Source organism: Mauremys reevesii, linkage group 10, assembly GCF_016161935.1.
Source record: "Mauremys reevesii isolate NIE-2019 linkage group 10, ASM1616193v1, whole genome shotgun sequence".
NCBI lineage: Eukaryota > Metazoa > Chordata > Testudines > Geoemydidae > Mauremys > Mauremys reevesii.
In genome coordinates, this window is record NC_052632.1 from 18715719 (window position 1) to 18742867 (window position 27149).

A 27149-nucleotide genomic window follows, 5' to 3' on the forward strand; every position below is an offset into this window, starting at 1 on the left:
AACAAACATATACCGGTACCTGTCAGCAGCAAAGAGTACAAATAATTCATGTATAGATAGAATATAGAAAAATCTCCATGCCATGTACATAAATCATTCAGTTAAAATAAATAAAAATCAGTTAACTGATCCTATGTTTTATTTCATAATAGAAATGATGCAAAGGGCATCACATTTTGAAGGAAGGCACATTGGCAGAAATAAGTGAAGAATAGAGATAATAGCAGAATACTGCAACTCTGGATCTTTCACAGTCATACTCAAACAATTGTTAGACCATATTGAAAATATGGGTTGTAGTCAATATCTGGTGAAAGATCACATGAAGTATGACTGTTTTGTGTTATTTCCAGCACCAGTGAATTTCATTTAATGAGTATGTACGCACACACAGGGTTATGTGTCAGTTAAATTTGCTCTACACTTTATACTTTGTTCTTTAAATGAAGTTAAGGTTTCCAACAGTACATTTCCTCTGCCAAAGGCACACGCCTCATTACTAGCACACATCCATCACATACCACAATCTGAACTTTGCCCTAGTAGGGATGCCAGCCTTCCAGTGCCCCCTAACCCAAAATAAGTCCACCCACCTCTACCACAAACCAGACCAGACTCCTTCCCCCTCCAACCTCACTGTCCCATCCAAACATGCACAAGTTTACAAGGTTTTGCAGGTTTGGCAATGGGGTGCTGGAAGCCTACCAACACTACTTGGGTAGAGCTATGTTTGTGGTCTGCAGTGTATGGTGATTATGCTGGTGTTAAGGTGTCTCTCTCTGTGGAAGGGAATAAATCAAACTGAAGTTGACAGCCCTAACTTTTAATTTCCTTGCTTTTTAGCTTTGTATGAGGATGTGATGTGTTTGTTTTTTTTTTTAATTTCCCCAACTCTTTACTAGTTATTTCTTTTATACAGAACAGAACCATTGGCCTCATCTACACAAGAAAATTGTACCAGCTTTACGTTAAAACAATCGTTTTTTTTTTTACAAGTGTCACATTTTAAGTTAAACCGGTGCCACTTTCGTGTTTAGACAAGACTTTTATCCAAGAACCCAACTGGTTCAGGAGCAAATGAAGATTCTGTCCTGCATAAAAGAAGCCATTGCTATGTTGAAGACTCCGTTCTTCATTAAACTGTACACAATTGGCTTAAGACCTCTGCTCATGAATCAGCAGACCAGTGCAGCTGTTTTTTCACATAAAAATATTTTCCATCAAAAAACGGCCTTGCTCCTGAAACAGAATTTTCACAATTAGGTTTTTTTCAATGTTCTCATTAAAAAGTCATTTTAAGAAAGAAAAAAAAAAGAAAATATTCAACCTGTTCTACTGTTCAACTGATTCACAGGCAGAGCTCACTCCAAATCAACAATTTAACCAAGACCAGGATCTTCAACATCACAACGGCTCCTTTAAACACAGAAAAGAATCTTTGTCAAAGCAACAGTGAATGGTTTGTTGACAAACCTGTTCTTCAGAAAACTGTTAAGGCCGGTTCAGGAGATTTGGTGATGAACAGTTTCACAGAGATCCTGGCCTTTGACAAAAGTAACCATTATTTTGTCAAACATTTTCTCTGATGAAATACCCAAGAGCCACTTGACTTTAAGAAATATACATCAGAAGGCAGTTTTATATTAATCTCCTAAACCATTTTAAAAATCTTCTGCTACTGCATTAGTGAGCTGAAGTAGCTGTTGTGGAAAGTATTCTCCAGTTAATCACAGTGCATAAAATTCAGTTGTGACTAGGGCTGTCGATTAATCGCAGTCAACTCATGTGATTAACTAAAAGAATTGTGATAAAAATGAATCACAATTAATTGCAGTTTTAATCACACTGTTAAATAGAATACCAACTGAAATTTATTAAATATTTTGGATGTTTTTCTACATTTTTACATACACCTCTATCTCGAGGTAATGCTGTCCTCGGGAGCCAAAAAAATCTTACCGCGTTATAGATGAAACCGCGTTATATTGAACTTGATTTGATCCGCCACAGCGCGCAGCCCCGCCCCCCGGAGCACTGCTTTACCGCGTTATATCCGAATTCATGTTATATTGGGTGGCATTATAATCGGGGTAGAGGTGTATATTGTATTCTATGTTGTAATTGAAACCCAAGTAAATATAAATATTCGCACTGTAAAAATGGAGAAATAGTATTTTTCAATTCACCTCATACAAGTACTGTAGTGTAAGCTCTATCATGAAAGTGAAATTTACAAATGTAGATTTTTTTTTCCTTACATAACTGCACTCAAAAACAGTGTAAAACTTCAGAGCCTACAAGTCCACTCAGTCCTACTTCTTGCTCAGCCAATCGCTCAGACACACAAGTTTGTTTGTATTTACAGGAAAGAATGCTGCCCTCTTCTTGTTTACAATGTCACCTGAAAGTGAGAATAGGCATTTGCTTCACACTTTTGTAGCCGGTATTTCATAGAATATCAGGGTTGGAAGGGACCTCAGGAGGTCACCTAGTCCAACCCCCTGCTCAAAGCAGGACCAATCTCCAGATAGATTTTTACCCCAGTTCCCTAAATGGAATCCCTCAAGGATTGAACTCACAACCCTGGGTATTGCAAGATATTTACGTGCCAGATATGCTACACATTCGTATGCCCTTTCATGCTTTGGCCACCATTCCAAAGGACATGCGAGGACATGCTTCCATGATGATGGCACTCATTAAAAAATAATGCGTTTATTAAATTTGTTACTGAACTACTTGGGGGAGAATTGTATGTTCCCTGCTCTGTTTTACCTGCATTCTGCCATATATTTCATGTTATAGCAGTCTCGGATGATGACCCAGCACATGTTGTTCATTTTAAGAACGCTTTCACTGCAGCTCTGAAAAAACGCAAAGAAGGTACCAATGTGATATTTCTAAAGATAGCTACAGCACTTGACCCAAGGTTTAAGAATCTGAAGTGCCTTCCAAAATCTGAGAGGGATGAGCTACAGCGCATGTTTTCAGAAGTCTGAAAAGAGCAACACTCCGATGCGGAAACTGCAGAACCCAAACCACCAAAAAAGAAAATCAACCTTCTGCTGTTGGCACCTGACTCACATAATGAAAATTAACATGCTTCGATCTGCCCTGCTTTGGACTGTGATCGAACAGAACCCATCATTAGCATGGACCAATGTGCCCTGGAATGGTGGTTGAAGCATGAAGGGACATATGAAGCTTTAGCATATCTGGCATTTAAATATCTTGTGACGCTGGCTACAAAGATTTGCTCTCACTTTCAGATGACACTGTAAACAAGAAGCAGGCAACATTATCTTTTGAAAATGTAAACAAACTTGTTTGTATGAGCGATTGGCTGAACAACAAGTAGGACTGATTGGACTTGTAAGCCCTGAGGTTTTACATTTGAATGCAGGAGTTTTTTTGTACATAATTCTACATTTGTAAGTTCAACTTTGCTGATAAAGAGATTGCACTACAGTACTTCTATTAGGTGAATTGAAAAATAGTATTTTTTTTACAGTGCAAATATTTGTAAATAAAAAAATACAAAGTGTACAGTGCTCACTTTATATTCTGTGTTGTAATAGAAATCAATATATTTGAAAATGTAGAAAATATCCAAAATATTTAAATAAATGGTATTCAATTATTGTTTAACAGCGCAATTAATCACGATTAATTTTTTAATCGCTTGACAGCCTTAGTTGTGACACATGACGTGATTAATTTTATTTACAAGTTTTACAGTTTGTAGTTTAAGATTGAAGGGGGGGGAAAAATCAGACTCAGTGAATTTTTGATCCAATTTTTAATTGGACTAGAATTAAAACTATCCCAGCTATTATTTTTATATTCCTCAAAATTAAAAGTTTAACTTAGACTGTGTGCAGATCTGGGGTAGATCCACTGCATTTTTCATTTATGAGACTGAACTTCCACTTGAAGTTAAAAACAGAATGCAACCTTAACTATGGCATTGCAATGGCTCCACCATAGTGAGAAGAGTCATGCTCCCAATATTAATCTTAATGAGTATGCGACCCGTTAAATAGTTGTAGGGAACTAAAGTTTTAAAAGATGTTTATAGATCGCTTTCATAATTGAGCTCACACTATGAGTGAAGACTTTCTGGGGTCACACAAAGTAAGTTGTTCGATGATTCCAGAAGGACAAGTGTTGGATGAGCAAAATTCCAAAATGGCCATTAATTTGGGGGGTTTTTGTTTTGTTTTGTTTTTAAAAAGTCCAAAATGTCAAGGTTAAATGATCAAAAACTTAAGTATAGTAACTAACAGCTTCATTAAAAATGAAGAGCCCTTTAAGATTTCTCAGCAAGTTAAATGATAGCAGCTACAGAATTGCTTCTCTAAGGCTAATGACTTCCCTAAAACTGAGTTTTGTTTGCTATGTTTTTACCTTTTATTTCAGAGGGCATGTCTACACTATGAATTTTTGCCGACACAAGTTACAATCGGCATAAAGCTGCTGCAGTTGGTATATCACTTGCGCGCATGCATACTTTGCTCCTTGCTTCGACACTGTGCATACACACGGCAGTGAATGTGTCAATGCATGGTGCAGGTATCCCAGAGTGCAACCACCACCATCCAACACACTGTATTTTGGGAATTTTTGGCAATGAATGGTACGACAGAAACAAGTCATGCAGGAATGATAAGTAGCAAAGGGTCAAATTCCCATCATGCAATTCTCTCCATTCCCTAATGTAATCTATATCCCATAATTTTCACAACTTTTTTTAGAAATCCCACAAACCCACACAGCTTTCTTTACTGTCCTTCATTTCTGTCAGAATTATGGAGCCTGCTCAGGTCTGCACTCTCATCACAAACACTGCAGGCACAGGATGCACATTCCTTCAGTATTTGCAGAGTTGTATGAAGAAACAAATCAGCATGGAACATGACAATTTCTTGGAGAGCAAATTGCTGTGGGACATTGCCGGAACCAATTCAAGGTTGTTGGCAGTGTTCATGGAGCGGCTGCAGATGTTGGAGTGCTGCTTCTGGGTCCCAGAAATGAACCCTGACTGGTGGGATTGCATCATAATGCAAGCTTGGGATGACAAGAAGGTGGCTGCAAAAACTTTCAGACGTGAAAGACCATATTCCTAGATCTGTGTGCTCAGCTCACCCCAATCCTCCAGCATAGGGACACCAACATTAGAGCTGCACCAACAGTGGAGAAGCGAGTGGCAATTGAACTGTGGAAAGTTGCAACGCTGGATTGTTACCAGTCAGTAGGAAGTCATTTTGGAGTTGGAAAATCCACTGTGGAGGCTATCATTATGCGAGCATTCAGGGCTGTTAATCTCCTGCTACATGGGACTGGGACTCTCAGCAATGTGCAGGACAGAACAGATTGATTTGCCATAATGGGTTTCCTTAATTGCAGTGCAGCAATAGATGCCAGACATATCCCTATTTTGACACCAGACTGCTTTGCCACAGAGTACATTAACAGAAAAAGTTATTTTCTATGGTTATGCAAGTGTTGGAGGATCACCTGGAACACTTCACCAACATCAATTTTGGCTGGGAAGGTGCATGGACATTTGCATCTTTAAGAACAAAGGACTGTTCAGAAAGCTACAAGCAGGGACTCTCTTTCCCAACCAGCGGATTACCATCGGCAATATTAAAATTGTTAAAAGTGACCTAGCCTAACCCTTGCTCCCCTGGCTCATGAAATTGTACACTGGCCACCTCGACAGCACCAAGAAAAGATTCAACTACTGGTTCAGCAGGTGCAGAATAACAACTGAATGTGCTTTTGGTAGACTGAAGGGATGCTGTCATCGTTTATTCACAAGATTGAGATGCTTTTTTTCCTCCTCTGAGATCCAATGGTTATAGCTGCCTGCTGTGTCCCACATATCATCTGTAAAGCAAAGGGGGAAAAGTTGCCGCCAGAGCAGAGGGCAGAGGTGGATCAGCTATCTGCTGAGTTTCAACAGCCAGACACAAATGCTATAAGAAGAGCTCAACGTGGAGTTATACAGTTCAGGGAGGCTTCAAAAGACCACTTAAACAGTGAGCCACAGTAATGCATTGTGATGTACTGTGCTCGACCTGGACCTACTGTTTTGGGACCTGTTAGGAATTGTGTGGTGCTTGATGCACATTATGAATATAACACTGTCACTGCACCTATTAATTTTGTGGTGCTTGCTGTATATTTATGATTAGTACACTGTTTGTCCCTGATCCTATGAGCTGAGTCACACTGTACAGTAACAAGTAAGGGGGTGCTTTCTGAACTGCTAAGCACTCTGCAGCATATGTTGTGAAGTAGTAATGATGGCTCAGGTATTCCTAGCGTGTTGAACCTCGCAAGGCTGCAACAGCAGCAGATAAAACACACAGAGATACCATTGTCAGTATAATCACAACAGAAAGTTACAGTTAAGATTCACAACTCCCTTCCCTTGCTCCCCTACATTTTAAACAAGACATGCTTATTGACATTTCTGCTTCAGAGTGCACGTGCATGGTGTCACTCACAGGACTAGTGAATATGGCCTGCCAGGGATGAGAAAAATGAGGAAGGAACTGTTCAGTTGCATGAACTATGAGTATAGGGCAATGGCATTGCACCATTTTCTGCAGACAGTGGGATTTTAGCCCATCTCTCACTTATGAAGGTAACAAAGGTAAAGAGCCCAGCTGCTGCTGGCATCCTGAAGCTGCCTGGAACCATATGCTGCTAACTTCTGCAGACACCATTGCAGAGCACAGGGTATCAATGACTGGCATGGGAAAGCATCCAGCCATGGAGGAAGAAATAAGGCTGCCATCCCTAGAAACTTTCAGGAGAGATTGCAGAGTACCTCCATGAAAGTTTCATAGAGCTCTCTCAGGAGGATTCAAGAGACATTCCTGTATATGTAAACAAACTGCTCCACATGCCCTCCCCCTTTGCCTAACTCTACACAGGAACAAAAAGCAAACAATGAAATGAAAGGTCAATAGCTGTGTCCTGTTAACTTGGGGGTGCCATCAATACATCAGTGTAATGGGAAATACAATTACACACTTACCCAAGGTTTCTTCCCTTGCATTGGGTTCACCCATGCTCAAATACCAGAATGTACTGGACTATGGCAGAATCTCAAACAGGTCCTAGATTGTGGCATTAGAGGATCCCCCGTGCTGCCCCCCAGGTCACGTTTCCCCATTCTCCTCCACCTTCTCCTCATCCTTGCTCTTCATGCCAGGGGCCTGTGACTCAAGCTCCTTGGAGGTATCCACAGTGGTCTGAAGGGTAGTACTGGGCTTTCCACAAAATGGAGCTCTTTATAAAAGCAGCAAGCCTGTGCCTCAGCACTGGATCAACTGTTGGCCTCCCTGGCCTTCTGAAGTGCCTGATGCAGTTGCTTCACTTTCACACGGCACTGCTGTTGTTTCCCTGTCATATTCCTTCTCTTGCATCCCCTATGCAATCTACTCATAGATATCCACATTTCTATGGCTGGTCTGTAGCTGTGCTTGCACAACCTCTTTTCCCCACAGGTCCAGGAGATCCAATGTCTCCTGTCTACTCCAAGCTGGAGAGCATCTGGAGCATGTAATCAGCATGGTCACCTGGGCACACAACAATGGAGAACTGCTAGGTGGCCTCTGTGACCTCTGAGCAGAGGAGTTCACAATTGTGACCAGAGCAGTCAGTGTTGGGCATTGTGGAACAGCTGTTGGAGTACTGCTAGGGTCAACCTAAGGGCTTGGCTACACTTACAAATTTGCAGCGCTGCAGCAGGGTGTGAAAACACACCCTCTGCAGCGCTGCAAATTGCAGCACTACAAAGCGCCAGTGTAGTCAAAGCCCCAGCGCTGGGAGCCGCGCTCCCAGCGCTGTCCGTTATTCCCCACAGGGAGGTGGAGTACGGACAGCGCTGGGAGAGTTTTCTCCCAGCGCTGGCGCTTTGACTACACTTAGCGCTTCAAAGCGCTGCCACGGCAGCGCTTTGAAATGCAAGTGTAGCCAAAGCCTTTGTTACGCAGCTCGGGGAAGTGGCGTAACGGGTCACGGTATGTTGGCGGGTGACAAATGTAAGTGTAGACACGTGCTCAACTAAGTCAATGCAAGGCGGCTTACCTTGACCTAACTTGGTAGCGTAGGCCACACAAGACCCTTGATCATCAATAATAAAAGTGGAGTGGTGGGGAAGCAAAAAAGGAAAAATTAAGTTTTTGACCACTCAATTTCTTATCTCCAGATTACCAATAGAAAGTATTAAGTTAAAAAAATTCAGACTTTACAATAATTCTTTTGCAAATTTTATAAGGGCTCCTGGATCAAATTCAATCCTCTCATTTATGACTTCTAGGCTCTCCATGTCTTACTCTTTATTATTATAGTAATATCTAGAGGCCCAGGATCAGGGATCAAGACCCATTGTGCTAAGCACTGTAAAGACACAAAGTAACACACATTCCTTGCCCCAAAGAGCTCACAATCTTCATTTGTGACAAAATTGATTAAACAGATTAAAGGGGAGGATGATGTAACAATGAAACAAGTAAATTTTGCCTGATAAACAGTAGTCACACTTTACCATCTATTTAGCCATAATCCTTACCTCTCAACTCTACACTCCCGTACTTTTTGCTCAACCCAATCTGTTTGACTATACCCTTCATATTCATTTCCTACTGCCTCCTCTGTGCCCTCTTTCATTTACTGTATCACTCCCTGAGTAGCCTTCCTGCTTGTGTCTGCCTTGCTTCTACACTCGTAAGTCCTTTTTCAAAACCCACCTGTTCAATGAGGCTTTCAGTCATAAGTTTCAACTAAAACCCCAAAATTATGTAACCTTCATGACATGGGCACTACACTTCCTACATCCTCACCCCAACTGCTATTATCTTCTATTTCCATCCTCATCTTCTCTTAACCCCAGTGCTCTGTTCTTGCAGTCTACTTTTGTCCTGGTCTTAATTTTGGCCCCAATCCAGCAAAGATTTAAGCATGTCCTTAACTTTACACATTGCCACTCACAGTGCGTAAAGGTATGGACATGCTTAAATCTTTGTAGAACTGAGGTTTTAATGTATAAACTTTTTACCACAGGGACTCCATTTTTGTTTTGTAGAATGTCATTCACGTCTACAGTGCTAATTAATAATGGACATGGTCTGTCGAAACACTAGTAATAGAAGAGCAAGTTGTAGGAGTTAACTTAGTCCAACTTTAGTTAGACTCAGCGGGTTCCATTTGCAGATTTATTTCCTTTCCTTTTTTTTTCCCCTTTTCTTTTTTTTAAATGTCACAAAAGCCTTCTCTATCTCCACAGTGAGGAATTTGGTGTCTGCTGACTTGAGCAGATTAACAACTGTCAACAAGGGAATGGAAATAGAAACGTGTTATCATTAAGTCATTAATGTTTGGCATGCCTATCACAAGAGCACTATTTGAATACTTCTGAAGCTATAAATGTAAAATACCTAATATTCATCCTCTGATGCTCATGTCTAAGTTACTGCAAGTTAGATTCAGTTCCTCCACTTATCTGCTATGACCCAAGTTCTACATTTCTCACAGTAGAGTTGATATCAGCAACTGCTAAATAGTTCTCTGCTTACAGTGCACTACCAGAGATCCCCATGGTCCTAATTTCCGGTTTCAGATGGCACACTACACTTATTTTCTTTCAAGTGTATTTTCTAAACCTCTGCACATTCTAAAGGATTTAACGTTAAAAGCACATCTAAAACAGCTGATTATAGGCCATGACAGATATGCCAATGAATATTTGGCTTGCAACTGGAGGTGGGCACCTAACTCACTAAAGTGCTTTTGAAATCCCACCATCTGTTTCTAAAGGGGACAAACCCCTGGCAATTTTTCTTCTTCTTCTTTATTGGATTTCTCATAAGGATAATTGAGATTAGGTACAAGATTATCTAAACAAGCATTTGTATGGCTATCATGACTTGCAATTAGCTGTTTGAAATCTGCTTTTAAAATTAACTTTCCCATTCAGAAATAATTTTGAAAGTCTTACGCACTGTATTGTCCTCTTCTCCTCTTAAAAACAGACATTACCTTAAAAGTAAATTTACAGCCCTAGCAATAAAACCCATATAACACATGCCGTACTGCATGTAGCTCATATAACACATGCCATACTGCATGTAGCTCAATGCCATTCATTTGATCCTCAAGCCAAGACTATAGCTGCTAGGCACACCCCTACTTTGACTGTGCAGTCTGTCAAGTACTGTGATAGGAAGTGATGCATAATCCCCTCAAGTAATGCATAATCCCCTCATAGCACTGACATTCAGGTAGAATGCAAAGTGTAGGTGAATTAATTCCTGACTGCTGATATAAATCTAGGAGCAACTAGCACTAATTTATAGTAAAATAAGAGAATCCCTGTTGGTGCTACTTTTATCCACTCCTTTATTTCTGGCTGCTATGGAACTGTAAATCCCCAAGCTGAATATCCAGTTTCACACTCAGAGAAAACAAAACTCTTTTCAAAGGTAACTCTCCTGAAATGAGACATCACCTGACTCACCAAATGAGCCATGATCAGCTAAAAGACTGAGGTCGTCCAATGGACAAAAAATAACTTAGGCTGGCAGGAGAGTTAAAATATCTCATAAATAAAGACAGACCAGCACAGGAAGGAGATTCTTGCGTATTAAATATATATATATATATTTATGGAAGTCATGTTTAACTAAAAACCAATATCCCAACTGACTATCCACTTCCTGAAGACAGAAAAACAAGTGAAGAGCTCAGGCAGTTCTGAAGAACTTATAACTTCTCTCTCAACTCTGTTTCTTTGTCAGTTGCATAGAAATAAAACTATCATCTTGCTAAACAGATAGCAATAAAAAGACAAAATAACTTGACACCTCCTGGAACAAACTCTGACTCAGGGACCCCAGATTACCACAGATCTTGCCTGCCATTCCCAGTGGTACCCGAAGCAGCAGATCCTGCGGTGGGGCTGGCTAGGGTTGGCTCCCGGCTCCATGTGTTGTAATTGCCAGGGTTGCAGTAACGTTCAGATTTGACAAGGCCCGCTAATGCGGGAGCCAGCCAGGCCAAATTTATGAGAGTGGCATTGCAATCTGGTGGATGGGGTTGCAGCACCACTTACTCAAAACTGGCCCAGTCAGCACCTTCATATCATGATGGAGGAGTGGCTGGGCCAAACCTGAGTGGTGCTGTGACCCTTGTGCCAGTTTGCAATGCCCAGAGAAGGGAGCGGACCCCAGACAGCCATGTGGGGCTGGAGCTACAGCTGAGTGTGGAGCAGGCTTGCTTTGCAACCAACTCAGGGGTCAGGATCCAACCCATACTCCCTTGGTCCTCTCTTCCACCTACCCGTGTGGGCAGGTCTCAACACACACACACCCCAGGCGTCCCATCTCCACCACCCAGGGGTGCGTGCCATGGAAAAAATTTCTGGGGGTGCCCCTAGTTATGCCTGTATTGGACAACTGTCTGCCCTGGCAGCATACAAAAGTACAGCAGCTGGCCTATGTGCTGGTACTGATACCCCATGGCTACCCCCACTTTTGTCCCTACTCACCCCCTCCCCAGCCCAGGGGCTACCACTGCACTATGGGAGTGCCAAGGAAAAGTGAGAAAGATGCGCTTGTTACTTATTTGGATCAAGAGTGTAAGTGCACTGACAAAAATACCTCTGTCTTTTGTTTCTTTAGCAGCTGCAGGTGTGCCCTTGATAGTCTCCCACACAGCAGTGGAGTACCTGACTCGGACAAGGAAAAGAAACTGGAGAAGTAAGGCAGACATGTTCAAGGAGGTGCTGCTGTCATCTGGTGCTTCAGATTGTAAGCAAAGAGCATGGAGGGAGGCATCAGTGAGAAATTGCAGAGGGATAGTCAGGATAGGAAATGGGCAGGAACAGATGATAACGCTGCCCAGGGAGCAAACAGACATGTAGTCCCTCATTGAACCCAAGGGTGAACATATCCATGCCCACCTCCCCCTGCAGCCAATACAGAACTGCCTTCCTGCACCTTCCCACAGTCCCCCTCGCCCCACATTCCTTATTTCCTCAGGGGGCTGAGCAGTACCCCAGGCTCTCCACCTCATGGGACAATTCGCACAATGACCGCTGGACATACACCCAGCTCTAAGAGTCTCATTGGCAAATGTGCATGTGAATTTCCTGTTCCTTCCCCTATAAAGATAAACTTCATACAGACAGGGAAAATATGTTATTAATACATAAATAAGTTTGCATGGGTGTGGAATAAAAATGAACTTATGGAAAGTGAATGAATCTTTATTATGCTCCAACATATGGTGACTACTGCAAACGTTCAAAGAAACCATTACAAGGAAACCATTACAAGGTTCATACTACTACATATTGCAAAAGAAACCAAAACCCAAAACCCTGGCTAAACACATAACAACATACATTACTAGGGTCCATTGTTAAAATGCTCCTTTCAAAGCTCCCTGATCCAAATAGCTCCCCGTTGAGCCCCTCTTAAAGCCCAGGTATCTGGCTGCTCAAAAGCAGCAGACAGCCACTCCACCTCCACCCCTGGAGAAACTTCTCCCTCTTTGATTCATATATATGAAGGGCACAGCAGGCAGCTATAACCATGAGGATATTTTTCTCACTGAGGTCTAACCTGCTGAGAAGACAGTGCCAGAGCCCCTTTAAGCAGCCAAGGGCACATTCAACAGTCATTCTGCACCTGCTGAGCCTGTTGTTGAAGCACTCCTTGCTGCTGTCAAGGTGGCAGGTGTAAGGCTTCAGGAACCACAGGAACAAGGGAAGGCTGGGTCTCCCAGGACCACCATTGACATTTCCACATCCACAATGGTAATCCTCTGGTCTGGAAAGAAAGTCCTTGCTTGAAGCTTTCCGTACAGGCCTGCGATACTAAAGATGCGTGCGGCATGCACTTTCTCTGACCAGCCTGCATTGATGTCGGTGAAACAACCCCAGTGATCCACTAGCGCTTGCAATGCCATAGAAAAGTAGCCCATTCTGTTAATATACTCCATCACAAGGTGGTCTGGGGCCAAAATGGGAACAGGCATGCCATCTATAGCTCCACTCCATTCATTATTTTACACACATGGCCCAGAGTCACAGTCCTTGGTAGCAGGAAGCAATTAATGGTCCTGCTCACTTGTATCACTGCAACCCCCATGGTGGATTTCCCCACTCCAAACTGATTTGTGACTGATCGGTAGCAGTCTGGCATTGCCAACTTCCAAACAGAGATCGCCACTCACTTCTCCACTGTTAATGGAGCTCTCGTTTCAGTGTTCCTGAGCTAGAGAGCTGGGGTGAGCGCCACACACAGTTCCAGGAAAGCGGCTTTGCACGTCCAAAAGTTCTGCAGCCACTGCTTGTCATCCCATACCTGCATAATGATGCAATCCCACCACTCAGTCCTTGTTTCTCAAGCCCAGAGCAGACGGTCCACCATGTGCAGCTGTTCCAGGAATGCCAGCAGCAATCTTGAATTGTTTCAGTCCATGGCACGCAGCAGGGCAGACACCAGCATCAAAGTCTCAGCTCATAAAACACAATACTGCAGAATCAGGCAGCCATGTATCATGGGACACTGAGCCTACCACCATGAGGCATTGCAAACCCTTCCCAGAACACCACAGCAGACGATGGCCCCTTGCACAGTGGAATAGCTACCCATGGTGCACTGCTCTCTGTGTCGATGCAAGAGTTGCTAATGTGGATGTAGTCTGCAGACATAAGGAACGTAGCATGGATATGCACCGGCAATTTAATTACAGCAGTGGCAGTATGTCAAAGTAACTTAAGTCAACTTAAATTTGTAATGCAGACATGCCCAAAGTTTCAACATGGTATAAGTACCATAACTTTGACTTAATGATTAGTCTACTTGCTAACAGGTGTCAGGTAAAGTTTTCAAGGGCTGAAAATTAAGTAGTTAATTTTAATACATTCCTCTCCATCCCTCCCTAAACCTGGCTTCAATATTTACTCCTGAGGGAATTCTGCGCCAAAAAATTATGTGCACAGTATTTTAAAATTCTGCAAAATTCTGCTAATTTTATTTGTCAGTGTGGCTCCAGCATTGCAGTGGGGAGCACAGGCCACTGACTGCATTGAAGTGGAAGATCACCATGAAGCCCCCACCTCCCTGGTACAGGGATTCGGCAGTGAGGCTGGACCTGACCTTGACAGTGGAAGGGCTGGGCCTGCCCAGAAACACCCTGAGGCCCATCCCCTCTGCGCCAGGTGCACTAGGTATGGGTGGGAAGGCTCAGCCCAGCAGGATCCAAGTGAGGAGGGGCTTAGTGTGGGGGGAATCTAGGTGTGGGGTGAGAGATTTCTGTGTGGGGAAACCTGGGTATGGATGGCTCAGTAGGAGAGCTGTATGCACAGGGGCTCGCTGGGGGGCTCCAGGTGCAGGGGCAGTGGGACTCTGTAGGGGATCCAGGTGAAGGTGGTTGGGGCTGAGCAGGAGGGGTCTGGGTGTGCAGGGGCTCAGTGGGGAGGTTCAGGTGCTGGGGCTTGATGGGGTGGGGGTCCAGGTACAGCTGGTTGGGGATCAATGGAGTGGGGCTGTGGGGGGGCTCGTCAGAGGGGGGGCTCGTCAGAGTGAGAGTTTGACGGGCCTGGTTAATTGGGGAGCCCCAGCTGCTGCCGATGGGATGCTGCATGCTGGGCTCCCCCTTTCCCGCGCGAATCTCCTATCCTCCTCCCCTCACTCCCACATTCCCTCCCCCTGCCCTATTCCACTCTCTTCTTTTTCCCCACCCTCTCATCCCCACTTCCCTCATTTCCTTCCCACCCTTACTCAGCCTCACCCTAGGCACTCATTGTTGCACAGAAAACAGGAAGGCTCCCAGCACACAGAAGGAGAGCACTGTGGACCAAGCACTGGGACCAAGGAGGCGGCATTCAGCTGCAGTCAGTGGAGCCAAGAGGCAGGCTCCTTCAGCTGGGCAGCTCTGCACTTGCAGAAATGGGGGGGGGGGGGGAGGGGCAGTGGCACGTAACCCTGTGTGCCCTCTCACCTGTGTTTTGTGGGGGGGAGGGTTGTCTCCCTCCAAACTGCACCCATAGTCATCCCCCAGCCAGGGCCGGCTCTACTGTTTTCGCCGCCCCAAGAAGCGTGCCAAATTGCTGCCCCTGATGGCGGGGGCAGTCCGTGTGCCGTTAGGGCGGCACGCGCGTTTCCGCGGTGGCGGCAATTTGGCAGCAGGAGAAGACAGAAGCTGTGCCGCCGCGGACAGCTGAACATAGAACCTGCCGCCGAATTGCTGCCACCACGGGAACACGTGAGCCGCCCTAACGGCACACGGACTGCCCTCGCCGTCCACGGTGGCAATTGGGCACGCTGCTTGAGGGCACAAAACACACGGACTGCTGCCCCTTGCAGATTGCTGCCCCAAGCACCTGCTTGGGATGCTTGTGCCTGGAGCAGGCCCTGCCCCCCGCACAGCTTCCCTTTGCTTCCCTGCTGTTTTCTGCAGGGAAGCACAGGAATTCTGCAGGGGGGGCATTTTCTACAGGTGCGCAGTCATGCAGAATCCTCCCAGGAGTAATATTGGAGAAAGTGAGAGTAACCAAGTAAGGGAGAAAAAAAAAAAATCTTACAAAACTCCGTATCATAAAAGTACTTCTTCCAAGTAGTTTTCAAACTTGCACACTACACCTCTACCTCGATATAACGCTGCCCTCGGGAGCCAAAAAAATCTTACCGCCTTATAGGTGAAACCGCGTTATATCGAACTTGCTTTGATCCACCGGAGTGCACAGCCCTGCCTCCCCAGAGCACTGCTTTACCGCATTATATCCAAATTCATGTTATATCAGGTCGCATTATATCGGGGTAGAGGTGTATGTATTTAATAGGCCCATTGATTATATCACATTATGTACTTGTTCAAAAGAAGTTCACGTGACATAAAATATCAGCTTACTGCCTTTATTAGTTAGACAATCTGTTAAAGAAAAGGACATAGAAGAATAGTCATAAGAACAACAGCCCTTTCACACTTTTAAAATTACTAATGTTATTACCATCCTCTTCTCAGAAAGGCATGCAATGGAGTATTATGTATATGTTCACTTACCTGTGTGTTTCCTAAGGCAGCAGCAAATGAGATTTAATGAACAAATATAAAAACAAGACTTCCACAGAACAAAACAGACTGTTTTGATATCTACAACTGAAAAACTTTATGAATGTTTACTTAAAAACTGACAGATTCATCCTGGACATTTCATAATATATACATAGAGTATGGTTTTTAAACTTAGAGGAACTGTAAAGTTACCAGAGCTACATTTTTCTAGAGAGATGTATGTCAACAGAACAGAGTTTGGATCAAAGCTCCCCACACACATACACCCTGCTGCCACTCCCCTCCCACCCCCACGCAGAGTTGGATACAGGAATACAGTTAGTCCCATTCACACTACAATTTTTAGTCATGAGATCTATTCAGGTCATCTGGCACCATTAGATGTAATATAGTCAGGTCAAAAATTAAACAGGGTGGCACCATGCATATTAAGGAGGAATGGAAGAGAAGCGAGAACAACAAAGGTAGACCAGCCAAACAAGCTAATTATAGAACATCAGAGGGGAATAAGAGGGTAAAGAGTTCATCATGTCTTTTCTATGTGAGGGAGGCACTAGCTATGCTAGATAGAGTGAAACTGCTTCTGGCACAATAAGGGCTGCTCTGGTGACCTAACAGAGTTGAAAACTGCACTGGGGTTTAATGCAATGTACTTCTGCAATGCCCACTTTCCTCTAGCCACACCCTCCAAGCCTGAAGCATTTGGGAGGAGTAGGAGCATCTGTGCAACAGGAGATCCTCTCCACATTAGAGTAATGCTCCCAATGCTGAACAGAGCAGCTGTTTGGCCAAATTCCAGTTCAAAACCCAATTTTATACACTAAGGATAAAGTGTCAATAAGGATAAAGTATTCATATTTTATATATGATAGCTGTATCTATAAAGGTTGTGTAAATATTTTTGTCCAAAGTCTGGACGTTTTGTAGACAGCAAGAGCTAGCTAAGGACAAGTTTCCTATTAGGACAGCTACAGAGATTATTGTTTATAAGGGCAAGAATTCCAGTTTTAAATTCCTGTGTTTTTCAAGAAGTGCAGATTTGACAAGAAGTGATTCTCTCCTTGTAGTATTTGCACAATGATTTGTTTTTAAAGGAAGAAAAAAGCAGATCTTGGATTTCAGCTGTCAAGCATACAAGAAATCTTAAAAATTCATCAAGCACATACAAGCAGACTATACAATGAGAGCAGCAGCAAGTTCCTCCATCACCTCTAGATGTATTTTGGCATTAATACCAAACAAGATAGAAGTATTACAGGAGTGACTGAAGAAAATCTAGAAGCCGAGGAAACAACCAACCTTTTGGGCAGGGAAAGGTAAGAAGAACTACTGCATGATATAAAATTCAAGCTATCACACTTGCCATTTTGACTGAGTTAGGTGAACATATCTTTTCTACTGTGAAAAAGTGCATATTTACCATATTAAACCATGACTGTGCAGTGTTCATGGAGAAAGGCATTACCGCAGTTATCCTACCTATAGCTATAATTGAAAAGAAATTTACATGAATAAATTCCTGCTTGTGTCACAAATCGCAAGAATGTGATGTTATGTTACCCTTAGAAAAGAAAGAGAGAACGAAAGAGAAAGAAGGCAGGCTACTTTAAAATTGCAGCAAGTGGTATCAGTTTGTCCTTTATTTAGGACAGTGGTTCTCAGACTGGGGGTCAGGACCCCATAGGGGGTCACAAGGTTATTATATGGGGGGGGGGTCGCAAGCTATCAGCCTCCACCCCAAATCCTGCTTTGCCTCTAGCATTTATAATGGTGTTAAATATATTAAAAAGTGTTTTTAATTTATAGGGGTGGGGGTCACATTCAGAGGCTTGCTATGTGAAAGGAGTCACCAGTACAAAAGTTTGAGAACCACTGATTTAGGACTTATAAATGATCTAGTCTTTAAGGGAAAACTTTTGAAATTATATTGGTACATATTTCAATGATATTATTCCCTAAATAAAATTAACACGCAAGTAATGTATAATTTTTCCAGACCTAATTCATAATTTGACACAGTTTCAGTAACATGCAAGAGGCAACTGTTACTGCTACTACAGCAGTTTATGTATGTTAGGTCCTACACCCTGAGAAAACTTACTCACATAAGAAAAGTTACATGCGCACGCGCGCACACACACACACATACTTTTTCCTCCACTGGTTTCATTCACAGAAAACCTTGTCTAGTTTTGACATAGTATCAGTGTCTTAAATAATTTTAATATTTTTGTATATAAAAACAGCAAAAACCAGAAAATGCTACCTAGAATAAAAGGTCACAGTTTAATGCGATTTCACTGGGAAGACAGAGGTAGACAAATATAATTAAAAAAATATTTTAAAAAGTGTTTTAATCTCAGTACATTATTATTATTATTATTAATGTAAATAGAGTATTCTCAAAATTTTAAGAAAGCATTCTAGTTTTCAGAGCTGGAACTGGAACCCTGGACCACTAGTTCCAATAAATATAGGCCTCCATTACTTGAGACAGTTAACAGACCTCCTATCAGCCATGTTGGCACCCATACTTTTTTCATGCTGTTGCCAATCAGCAGAGGGCACCATGCTCACAAACTGTGCCCAATCCTTTTCCTACTGAAATCAACATCAAATAAAACAAGAAAACCTCATATTTAAGTCAATGGAAGCAGGACTGGACTCAAAACTATCCACAACTACAACCTATTTTTTTCACATATATACAGTGTGCAAGTTGACAACATTTGAGTATGCAAAAAGTTTGAAAGGGTAGTAAGCTTTTTTAAAACAAAGGTCAGTCATTTTCAAATTAGGGATTTTTTTTAAGTGACTTGAAACAAGTCAAACTTTGCAGAAACATTGTCAGAGTAAAACTGGCAGTTTACAGGCCATACCAGTCTTGGGGATAAAATAGGATTTTATAATGGAACCTGGCTGCTCAGCATGGATGCCAAGACCCTGAGTAAGTTAAGATTTCCTGTAGATCTATAGAAATAGATCTACAAACACACACTTTAAAACTGTGTAAACCCCTCTGATCATGCAGTGAATTCAAACCCCTAAACAAAGAAGGCATGCTACTAGTTCTACAAAGGTGCTATTCACACTACTAGAAGTATGTCAGCACCTTCATAAACATCTGTATTTTTCAAAGTTAACCAGAAAGTAAATCAACTAGCGATTTTGTGTGTATATTTCTGTTGATATCCAAACCCAGTACCCGCTTTTTCCTAATGAGTAGGCAACAGAATCAGTTCTGCTATTTTAAGATTGTAGAGGCCTTTTTGTACACCTGTTTTAAAAACATTCAGTTTAAACATTAAAAAGATGGGAGAGAATAAACCATAGCAAAATCACCTTGAATGTACACTGTACCTATATTTCCATAAAGTATTATCATGGTAGCACGTGACCTAATTAAAGTGCACAGGATGCTGGAACTAATCCAAGTGAACCCTTTGTTTTATCTGAGCTATAAAGTATGATTCTCCAACCACAATTACAGATTTAGTCAAGAGAGTAACATCTATTCTGGTCCATCTGGTATATAATGCACGTTTTATAGCCTCATGCGAGAGACTGGGGTAGGGGATTAAAATAAAAGCTACATAATAATGCCAAGCTCCTGTGACAAACCAGTAAGACCCATGCCTATGGTGTACATTTTTGCATAGTGATGTTAGTCAAAAATCATGAGTCATATTTAGAAATTCCTTGATTTTTCAATTTATTACCTTAACATTATTTAAAACAGTTTGTATTTGGGGGATGGAGGAATTAAGAACAGATACTGATAAGCAGGAAATAATCAGTTTCTTGTCAGTTTACACCTAAATTCACTCTTCCAAATAAATAAATGCAAGGCTAGTGTACACAAAGACCCAAACCGTTGTTAATTTATATAGAACAGTGGTTCTCAAACTGTGGGTCGGGACTTGGACTTAGACTTGCTGGCTTAGACTTGTTACAGCCCAGGGCTGAAGCCTGAGCCCCACTGCTCAAGGGCTTCAGCCCTGGGTGGCAGAGCTCAGGTTACAGGCCCTCTGCCTGGGGCCGAAACCCTTGGACTTCAGCTTTGCCCCTCATCCCCTTTCCAGAGTGGTGGGGCTCTGGCTTTACCCCTCCCCCCCCAAAGACAGCGGGGGTCAGGCTTTGGTCCCCCCTCCTGGGGTTGTGTATTAATTTTTGTTGTCAGAAAGGGGTCGCAGTGCAATGAAGATTGAGAACCCCTGATATAGAACTTTTTACTTCACAAACTAATTATAAATCAAAATAATGTGTCACTCGGGAGGGGGCGGGGGGGTGAGCGATGTAGCTTACATTGACCTAGCGCAGTGTCTACACCATGCTATGTAGATGGGAGATGCTCTCCTGCCAACTTAGCTTCTACCTCTCAGGGAGGTAGAGTACTGAAGTTGACAGAAGAGGATTCGTCTAATGACTTCTCTCGTCTTCACCAGACCCACTAAATCTCCAATTTAGAGGGCTAGGGTAGACAAGCCCTAAGAGACAAACAAGTGGGCTGAGCTGGGGCGCAATGGAGACAAGGTAAAAAATACAACAGGATGTGCATAATTCTCAGCCATTCAGCAGCAGTGATCACAACTTTCCATCTGCCCAGTTGCTACCTCATTTGAATTTCTGTATGTATTAGAGCTGAATTTTAGAAGGGAGCTGAAGCAGATTAGGGTGGCAGGTTCTTGGATTTTGACTGGGAGATTTTCCCTGCTCATGAGGCGCACGCTAAGACTAAGTGCATAAGTGCTTGTCAGAAAAATAGGTGGTCAAGGCTGGCATCTTTAGCAGAGCAAAACTATGAGTCAACCTTGCCATAACACAACAGGCTGGATAGAAAGGAGAAGTTTATGTTTGGTACAGTGGAGGAGGGTAGCCAATGAAAGGACTTGGGAGGAGGATCATCACAGCAACAAGCCAAGAAGATTATTTTAGCAGTTACATTTTGAATGGACTTGTGGGGAGGCAAGGTTGCAGGCATCCAAGCCAGAGAAAAAGTCTACAGTGGTAAAGGAACAAGACGCACAGATGTAGTTTGCTGCCTGATATTCAATTTATCTACTCAAAAGTTGGCTGCCTAGATTTGAACCAGCAGTCCTAAGGCAAATAAGTATTTTTAACATACTTCAGCATTTACCTAGATACCCAAACCACTTAAATGTGTGCCATCCTGAAATATGTTACTAAGCAAAGAGTTGCAAAATTACTTAATATTCACGTTATTCTAAATACACTAAATATTCAATAATGTTTCAAATTATTTTAATACATGAGAGGTACAAATATAAAAGCCGAATCAAAGCCCCCCCACAAAAAAAAAAAAAAAAGATAGTGTACAGTGAAAGTTTTTTTTTTTAATTATTTCAAACACTGGTCACTGCAAGATTGGCAAAAACATATTCCGGCATTGCGTCTTGTTTAGTTTTCTTGCTGTCGACCAGAAAATAGGATAGCTTTCCTAAGTAGCATTAGCTACACCTTTTCTTGTAATTTTAAGCAGATATCCACTCCACTGCTCAACTCTCCCTTAAAAGAGAATTATTTAAACTGGAAATTTGATACATTATCTCAAAGACAATAAGTTATTCTGGACAACATGCACTATTTTACTGCCAACTTGCATTACTAACTCTACTTCAGACTTGCCCCCACCCAAAAAAAGTTAATGTTTCACCAGATCAATACAGCATGCAAATACTATAATAAAAGTAGACACCACTGAAGCAAAGAAGAGATTTCAAAATAAAGAAATCCATCAGTAAAATATGTCCTTTTTTGGGTAAAATATACTAAAGGATCATTTCCTTGCCGTCCGCTTTCAAATTTTAAAGCAGAATTCACAAATACCAAACCTCTCTGTTAAATACTGAATTTTCAAATTTAGTATCAGCATCTTGTAGTCACAATCTAAACTATATTCAAACATTGCTTAAAGGGACACAGTCAGAGTCTAAGTGTTCTTCCTTCCCACTGATTTTTTTTATCTCTCTCTCTCTCTCTCTCTCTCTCTCTCTCTATATATATATATATATATATATATATATATATATATAATCTCTCTGTCTGTCTTTCCATCAGGGAGAAAGAAACAAAACTAACTACAGTAGAACCTCAGAGTTATGAGCAACAGAGTTTCAAACTGACAAGTCGACCACACACCTCATCTGGAACCAGAAATACGCAATAAGGCAGCAGAGACAAAAAACAGTACAGTACTGTGTTAAATGTAAGTACTAAAAAAATAAAGGGAAAGCAGCATTTTTCTCTGCATAATAAAGTTTCAAAGCTATATTAAGTCAATGTTCAGGTGTAAACTTTTGAAAGAACAATCATAATGTTTTGTTCAGTTACAAACAACCACCATTCCCGAGGTGTAAGTAACTCTGAGGTTCTACTGTATATAAAGTGCTGTCACAAATTGCCTATAAATTGTAAACAAACTGAATATACAGAGGGTTTGTTTTTTTTTAAAAACCACACTTCTTAGCAAGCCACAGGTGCAATTTGCAACAGAGGTACAATGTTTTCAAACAAATATGGTCATCAAGCTGATGGTTTTTTGTTTTTATTAAAATAAAACAACCATTAATAATCTTACCCTGTGAAACAAATAGGTGTGGGACATTCGTTTTAAATAATGTGGAATTGGATTATTCCGTGTTATTTCTTTGTGCTCAGTAAATAAACTATGCATCCTCTGTCTTTGCCACAAAAAGTTTACAATCTAAAGTGACAACACAATGAAGGGAAAACAAAACAGTAGAGTGGGGAAGGAGAGAAAGTAAACACAGCAAAAAGAGTACATAATTACTCAACAAAAGGGTACGTATGAACTCCTTATACGGTTAGCTCCCAGGTTCAATACCCACAGGCTAGATGTAACCCAAAAACAAACCTCTACTCCTCAAGCCAAAGGACCAGGTCTGTTAACTGAGGCTATGTCTACACTGCAGCTTATGTCAGCATAATGTATGTCACTTAGAGGTGTGAATAAACTACCCCCACAGCGACGTAATTTACATTGACAGCTACCGCCACTCAGAGGGGCTGGAGTAGCTAAGCCAACAGAAAAGCTCCCTCCCAGCAGCTTAGAGCAGCTACATTAGAGAGCTTACAACAGTGCAGCTGTAAGCTCTCTAGTGTAGCTGTAGCCTACGAAAATAACAAGATTCAACACCTCTCTCTTTATATCTATGTGTCTAGTCTCTCTACTAGAGGGGCACAAGAAGCCACATTGTGTTAGCATTACAATATAGGTGGGTTTAAGAAGGACACTGAAGGAGAAGAGGGATGCGGATTTGGGCCTACTGCATCAGTTTAAGGAAGGGAAGGCATAGAAAAAACAGTAGAGATGATTGTGGGAGAAGCAGATGAATGGGGCATCCAGGTTTGTTATCATTAGTGGAGCAGAGAAGTCAGGGCCAACATGATAAGAAACAAAGTTGGATAAGCAGACAGAGGGAATTATGCAGAGCCTCAAAGACCAGGACAAGAAGCTTAAACTGAAATGTGATAGACTAGACCAGCGGTCCCCAACCTTTTCGTCTGGTGGGCGCCAGACAAAGGACCATGGCGGCGGTCGAGCATCTGCCGAAATGCTGCCGAATTTCAGCGGCATTTTGGCAGCGATGCCTCTTATCCTCTTTCGGCGGATGCTCAACTGCTGGCCAGGATGCGGGCGCATTTAGATGCGCCCGCTGGCACCGCGTTCGGGACCGCTGGACTAGACAGAGCCAGTGGAGAGATCCATAGAGGGAGGAGAATTACATGGTCAGATTTTAAAATAAACATTTTCACTTACACTACTTTGTCATATCTCCCTGCTGAATGAGAAGTCACATTTTAAAATGCCTTCAGACGTTTCCAGTTTAATGAGAATTATGAAAACAAGAACAGCAGAAGATAAAAGGAGCAGATGAACATCCAACCCGAAGCCTGCTAATACAACAAAATAGCTTTCCCCCCCCCACAACAGATTAGAAAGTGTCCCAAACTGAAACAAATTTAACTGAAAACATTTAAGCACTTGAATAACTGTAGTCATAAAGTAAACATATTGATTTATAACTTACTCACTAATTTAAGTGTTTTCATGATCAGGGCCTAAATACATACTAAGTTTTTCTAGTATTAACGCTTGAGAAATTTAAAATATTCTATAAAGGATTTGGCTGTTTAAGAACATCTTTAATTTAGCGCAAAATAATTTTTTTAATAAAACATTCTGTGCAAATTAACTTGTAAAATGATTTTTTCTGAATATAATGAAAGATTTGACAAACTCCAACGAAAGCAGAAGGTACAAGATACTATAATGTAGCTACTACACTGCCACAAAATAAATAAGTCTGCTAATGCTAATTCAACCCAGAAACCTGTGACAGTTAAGGATCAATTTGCAGTACAGTCACAGTATATAACAGGAATAACAAATACAGGATGAAACTTTGTCATGCAATCTCTCAACTCATCAAATCTAGGTCCCAATATTTAAAAAGGAGAAAGTCTAATTTTCAGCATCTGCCCTAGAATTTCTAAGTACTAGGAAGAGAGGCATAACATTTGTGTATAGAAATGTACAATATACTAGGTGAGAATCAACATGGTTTCACACAATAAGTCATGTCATAAAACATTTTTTTAAATTAAAAACATTGGTCTAGATAGTGGTAAACAACAGATTTAATACTCTATTTGGATTTTCGGAATGCTTTTGAAATAGTTCCACATGATGGATTACTGTATCAACTCTAAGTATCAGCTATGCAATTAACCGATTAGTAATTACAAACAAAAGGTTAAAATTAAAATTGTGTAGTCTTTCCAGAAAGCTGTGAGTAGCAATATCTTACTAGAGTGCAGGTCCTAATATAGAGCCCTGTATTTTTTATTATTTACATAAAGTTATGACATGTAAGAATTAAATAGGGAGGAAAAATTAAAATGGAAGAATGGTTAAGTCTCAGAAAGATATAGCTGTGTACAAAATAATTCTGATTAACTAGGCAAATGATTAAAGGGGTACATTATTAAAGATCGTGTGTCACAATGAAGTAATATTCTTGAATACAAACAAGATCCAAAATAAGCAGTTTAAGCAAAAGAGAAAGGGGGTTGAACTGATAGACCCAAGATTCATATTCTTAGTACGGTATGCAGCAATAATACAATGTTGGCTTATATCAAGAGGAACACGTGATTAGGCTTGGCAGAAATCATTTTTTATAATTACCAGACATTATCAATGTTTATGTTTAAGATTTTTTATTAAAAGTTTCAAATTTGCAAAATTATGGATGGGTTTTAAGCATTTTTTTCAATTTATAGCTATTTAAGTTTTCACAGTTGCAACAAACGGGGGGGCAGAAAATAATTATTTACTGACAGTAGATGTTAAGATTTAAGAAGTTAAAGCTTTAGAACCTTTACAAACACGAACTGTCAACATCCCATGTTAAAATATACAAATCAAACTCTAAGATGATCTCAAGCAGCATTTTTCTTTCGATTACTATTGATGAAAATGTTTTTCACTGTGGGGGGGGGGGGGAATGGTGAAATTGACGCTTACTGGTAAGAATCAAAGCCTTCCAAGCCTACATACGATAAATGCCGAAAAATACTGTGCAATGGCAAGCTCTTGCCTATCTAAAGTATGACGCCACCTGGATTACTTAGTCCCGAGAGAGGCTAACGAGACAACACAAATACTGAAAACCAGCCGAGGGTTATTCTGACACCAAACTCGCTCTGGTGGAGGGCGCAGGGCAGCCCAGAAGGGCGCAGGGTTAAGGGAGACACCATCAGCTCCAGGGAAGGTGCAGGCCCCTCTCGGAGAGCTGTGCGCCCCGCAGGGCGAGCTGACAGCCGGGCGCATCACGGCGGAAACACCTGAGCCCGCTCCCCGCCCCCCCCGTGTCACTAGCGCGCATCTGACAGCGCGTTGTGAGGCGTCACTACCCCTCCCCCCATGCTGAACAGCCCCGGGAGCAGGGGGGGGGCGCGCCATGGGCTAGCCCCGTGCCCCGCTCCGCCAAGGGGGCGGGCGGGAGCGGCCCTGCCGGGCTCGGAGCAGCCGGCTAGGACCGGTTCGCCCCAAGCCGGCGGGGACCGGTTCGCCCCAAGCCGGCGGGCCCACCGCGGTTCCCGGGGCCGAGTCGGGACAAGCCCAGCCCCCCGCCCCTCACCATTCTCCTCAGGGTCGGGCTGGGTCTCGGCGCCGGCTGTGGCTCTCCTCGGGCCGGGCTGCTCCTGCTCGTGCTTCGGCGGTGGCGGGGCCTGTCTCCATCTATCGGGGCTGAGCTCGGCGGCTGCGGGGCGCTGGGCAGGGAGGGGCCGGGAGAGGACAGCGCTCCAGGGACGACGAGGAGAGCGGGGCGGCTCGAGCTCGGCTCTGCTCCGGGACCCAACGCTGGCGGCGGTGGCGGTCTTGGCCCGGCGGCTCCTTCTCATAATTGTGCGACTCCCCTAGGCCGAGGGCAGCAGCGCCGCCGCGTCAGCGCGCACCGCCCCCGGGGCGGAGGGAGACGCACGGGGGGGGAGACGCCGGCTTCCCTCCCTCTCTGCGCCAGAGCTGCTGCTGGTCCCCCCGGGTCTCTTCGCGGCCCCCTACGCCCCTGCCCGGCCCCTCCGCTCGCCCCTTCCTCTCCGCACTGCGCCCCCTGCCCGGGCCGCAGGGCTAAGGTCGGCTCGGGCCAGGGTCACCGGAGGGACAAAGACCCACCATGAGGGAAACGCTGCCGCAGCAAATCTGCGCCGCTGGGAGGCTGCCCTGCCGCGTGACTCACTCCCCTGGCGCTCGCAGCCAACGTCGCTAATTTCCGCTGGGCACCGCGGGCTTTGGGACTAGACTGGGGGTCATTTGAAAGACGCGCCCCGGCTCCAAGACGGAAAAGGTTATTCTGTGCGCGCCGCGGAGACAGCTGGAGATGTCCCCAGGCAGCCGCCTCTGCCCAAGTCAAGGGCTGCGGTGGCCCTTGGGTCACAGCGAATTGGTATAAAGTGGAGGATCGTAGCCCACCTCTTGTCGTCACTACCAAGAGGGGTTT

General features: G+C 43.0%; 1 protein-coding gene across 3 annotated transcripts in view; it reads right to left on the reverse strand.

Moving 5' to 3' along the window:
- TRPM7 (transient receptor potential cation channel subfamily M member 7) overlaps nt 1–26685 on the reverse strand; it is a 109735-nt gene extending 83050 nt beyond the window's left edge. For all 3 annotated transcript variants that reach the window (XR_005585331.1, XR_005585330.1, XM_039490761.1), the window contains exon 1: nt 26289–26685. Coding sequence is in view for 1 of the 3 variants with exons in the window: in XM_039490761.1 (XP_039346695.1) it covers nt 26289–26291 (3 nt within the window). In the remaining 2 variants the exon portion in view is untranslated. The remainder of the gene's footprint in view (nt 1–26288) is intronic.
- Nucleotides 26686–27149: the final 464 nt, after the last annotated feature.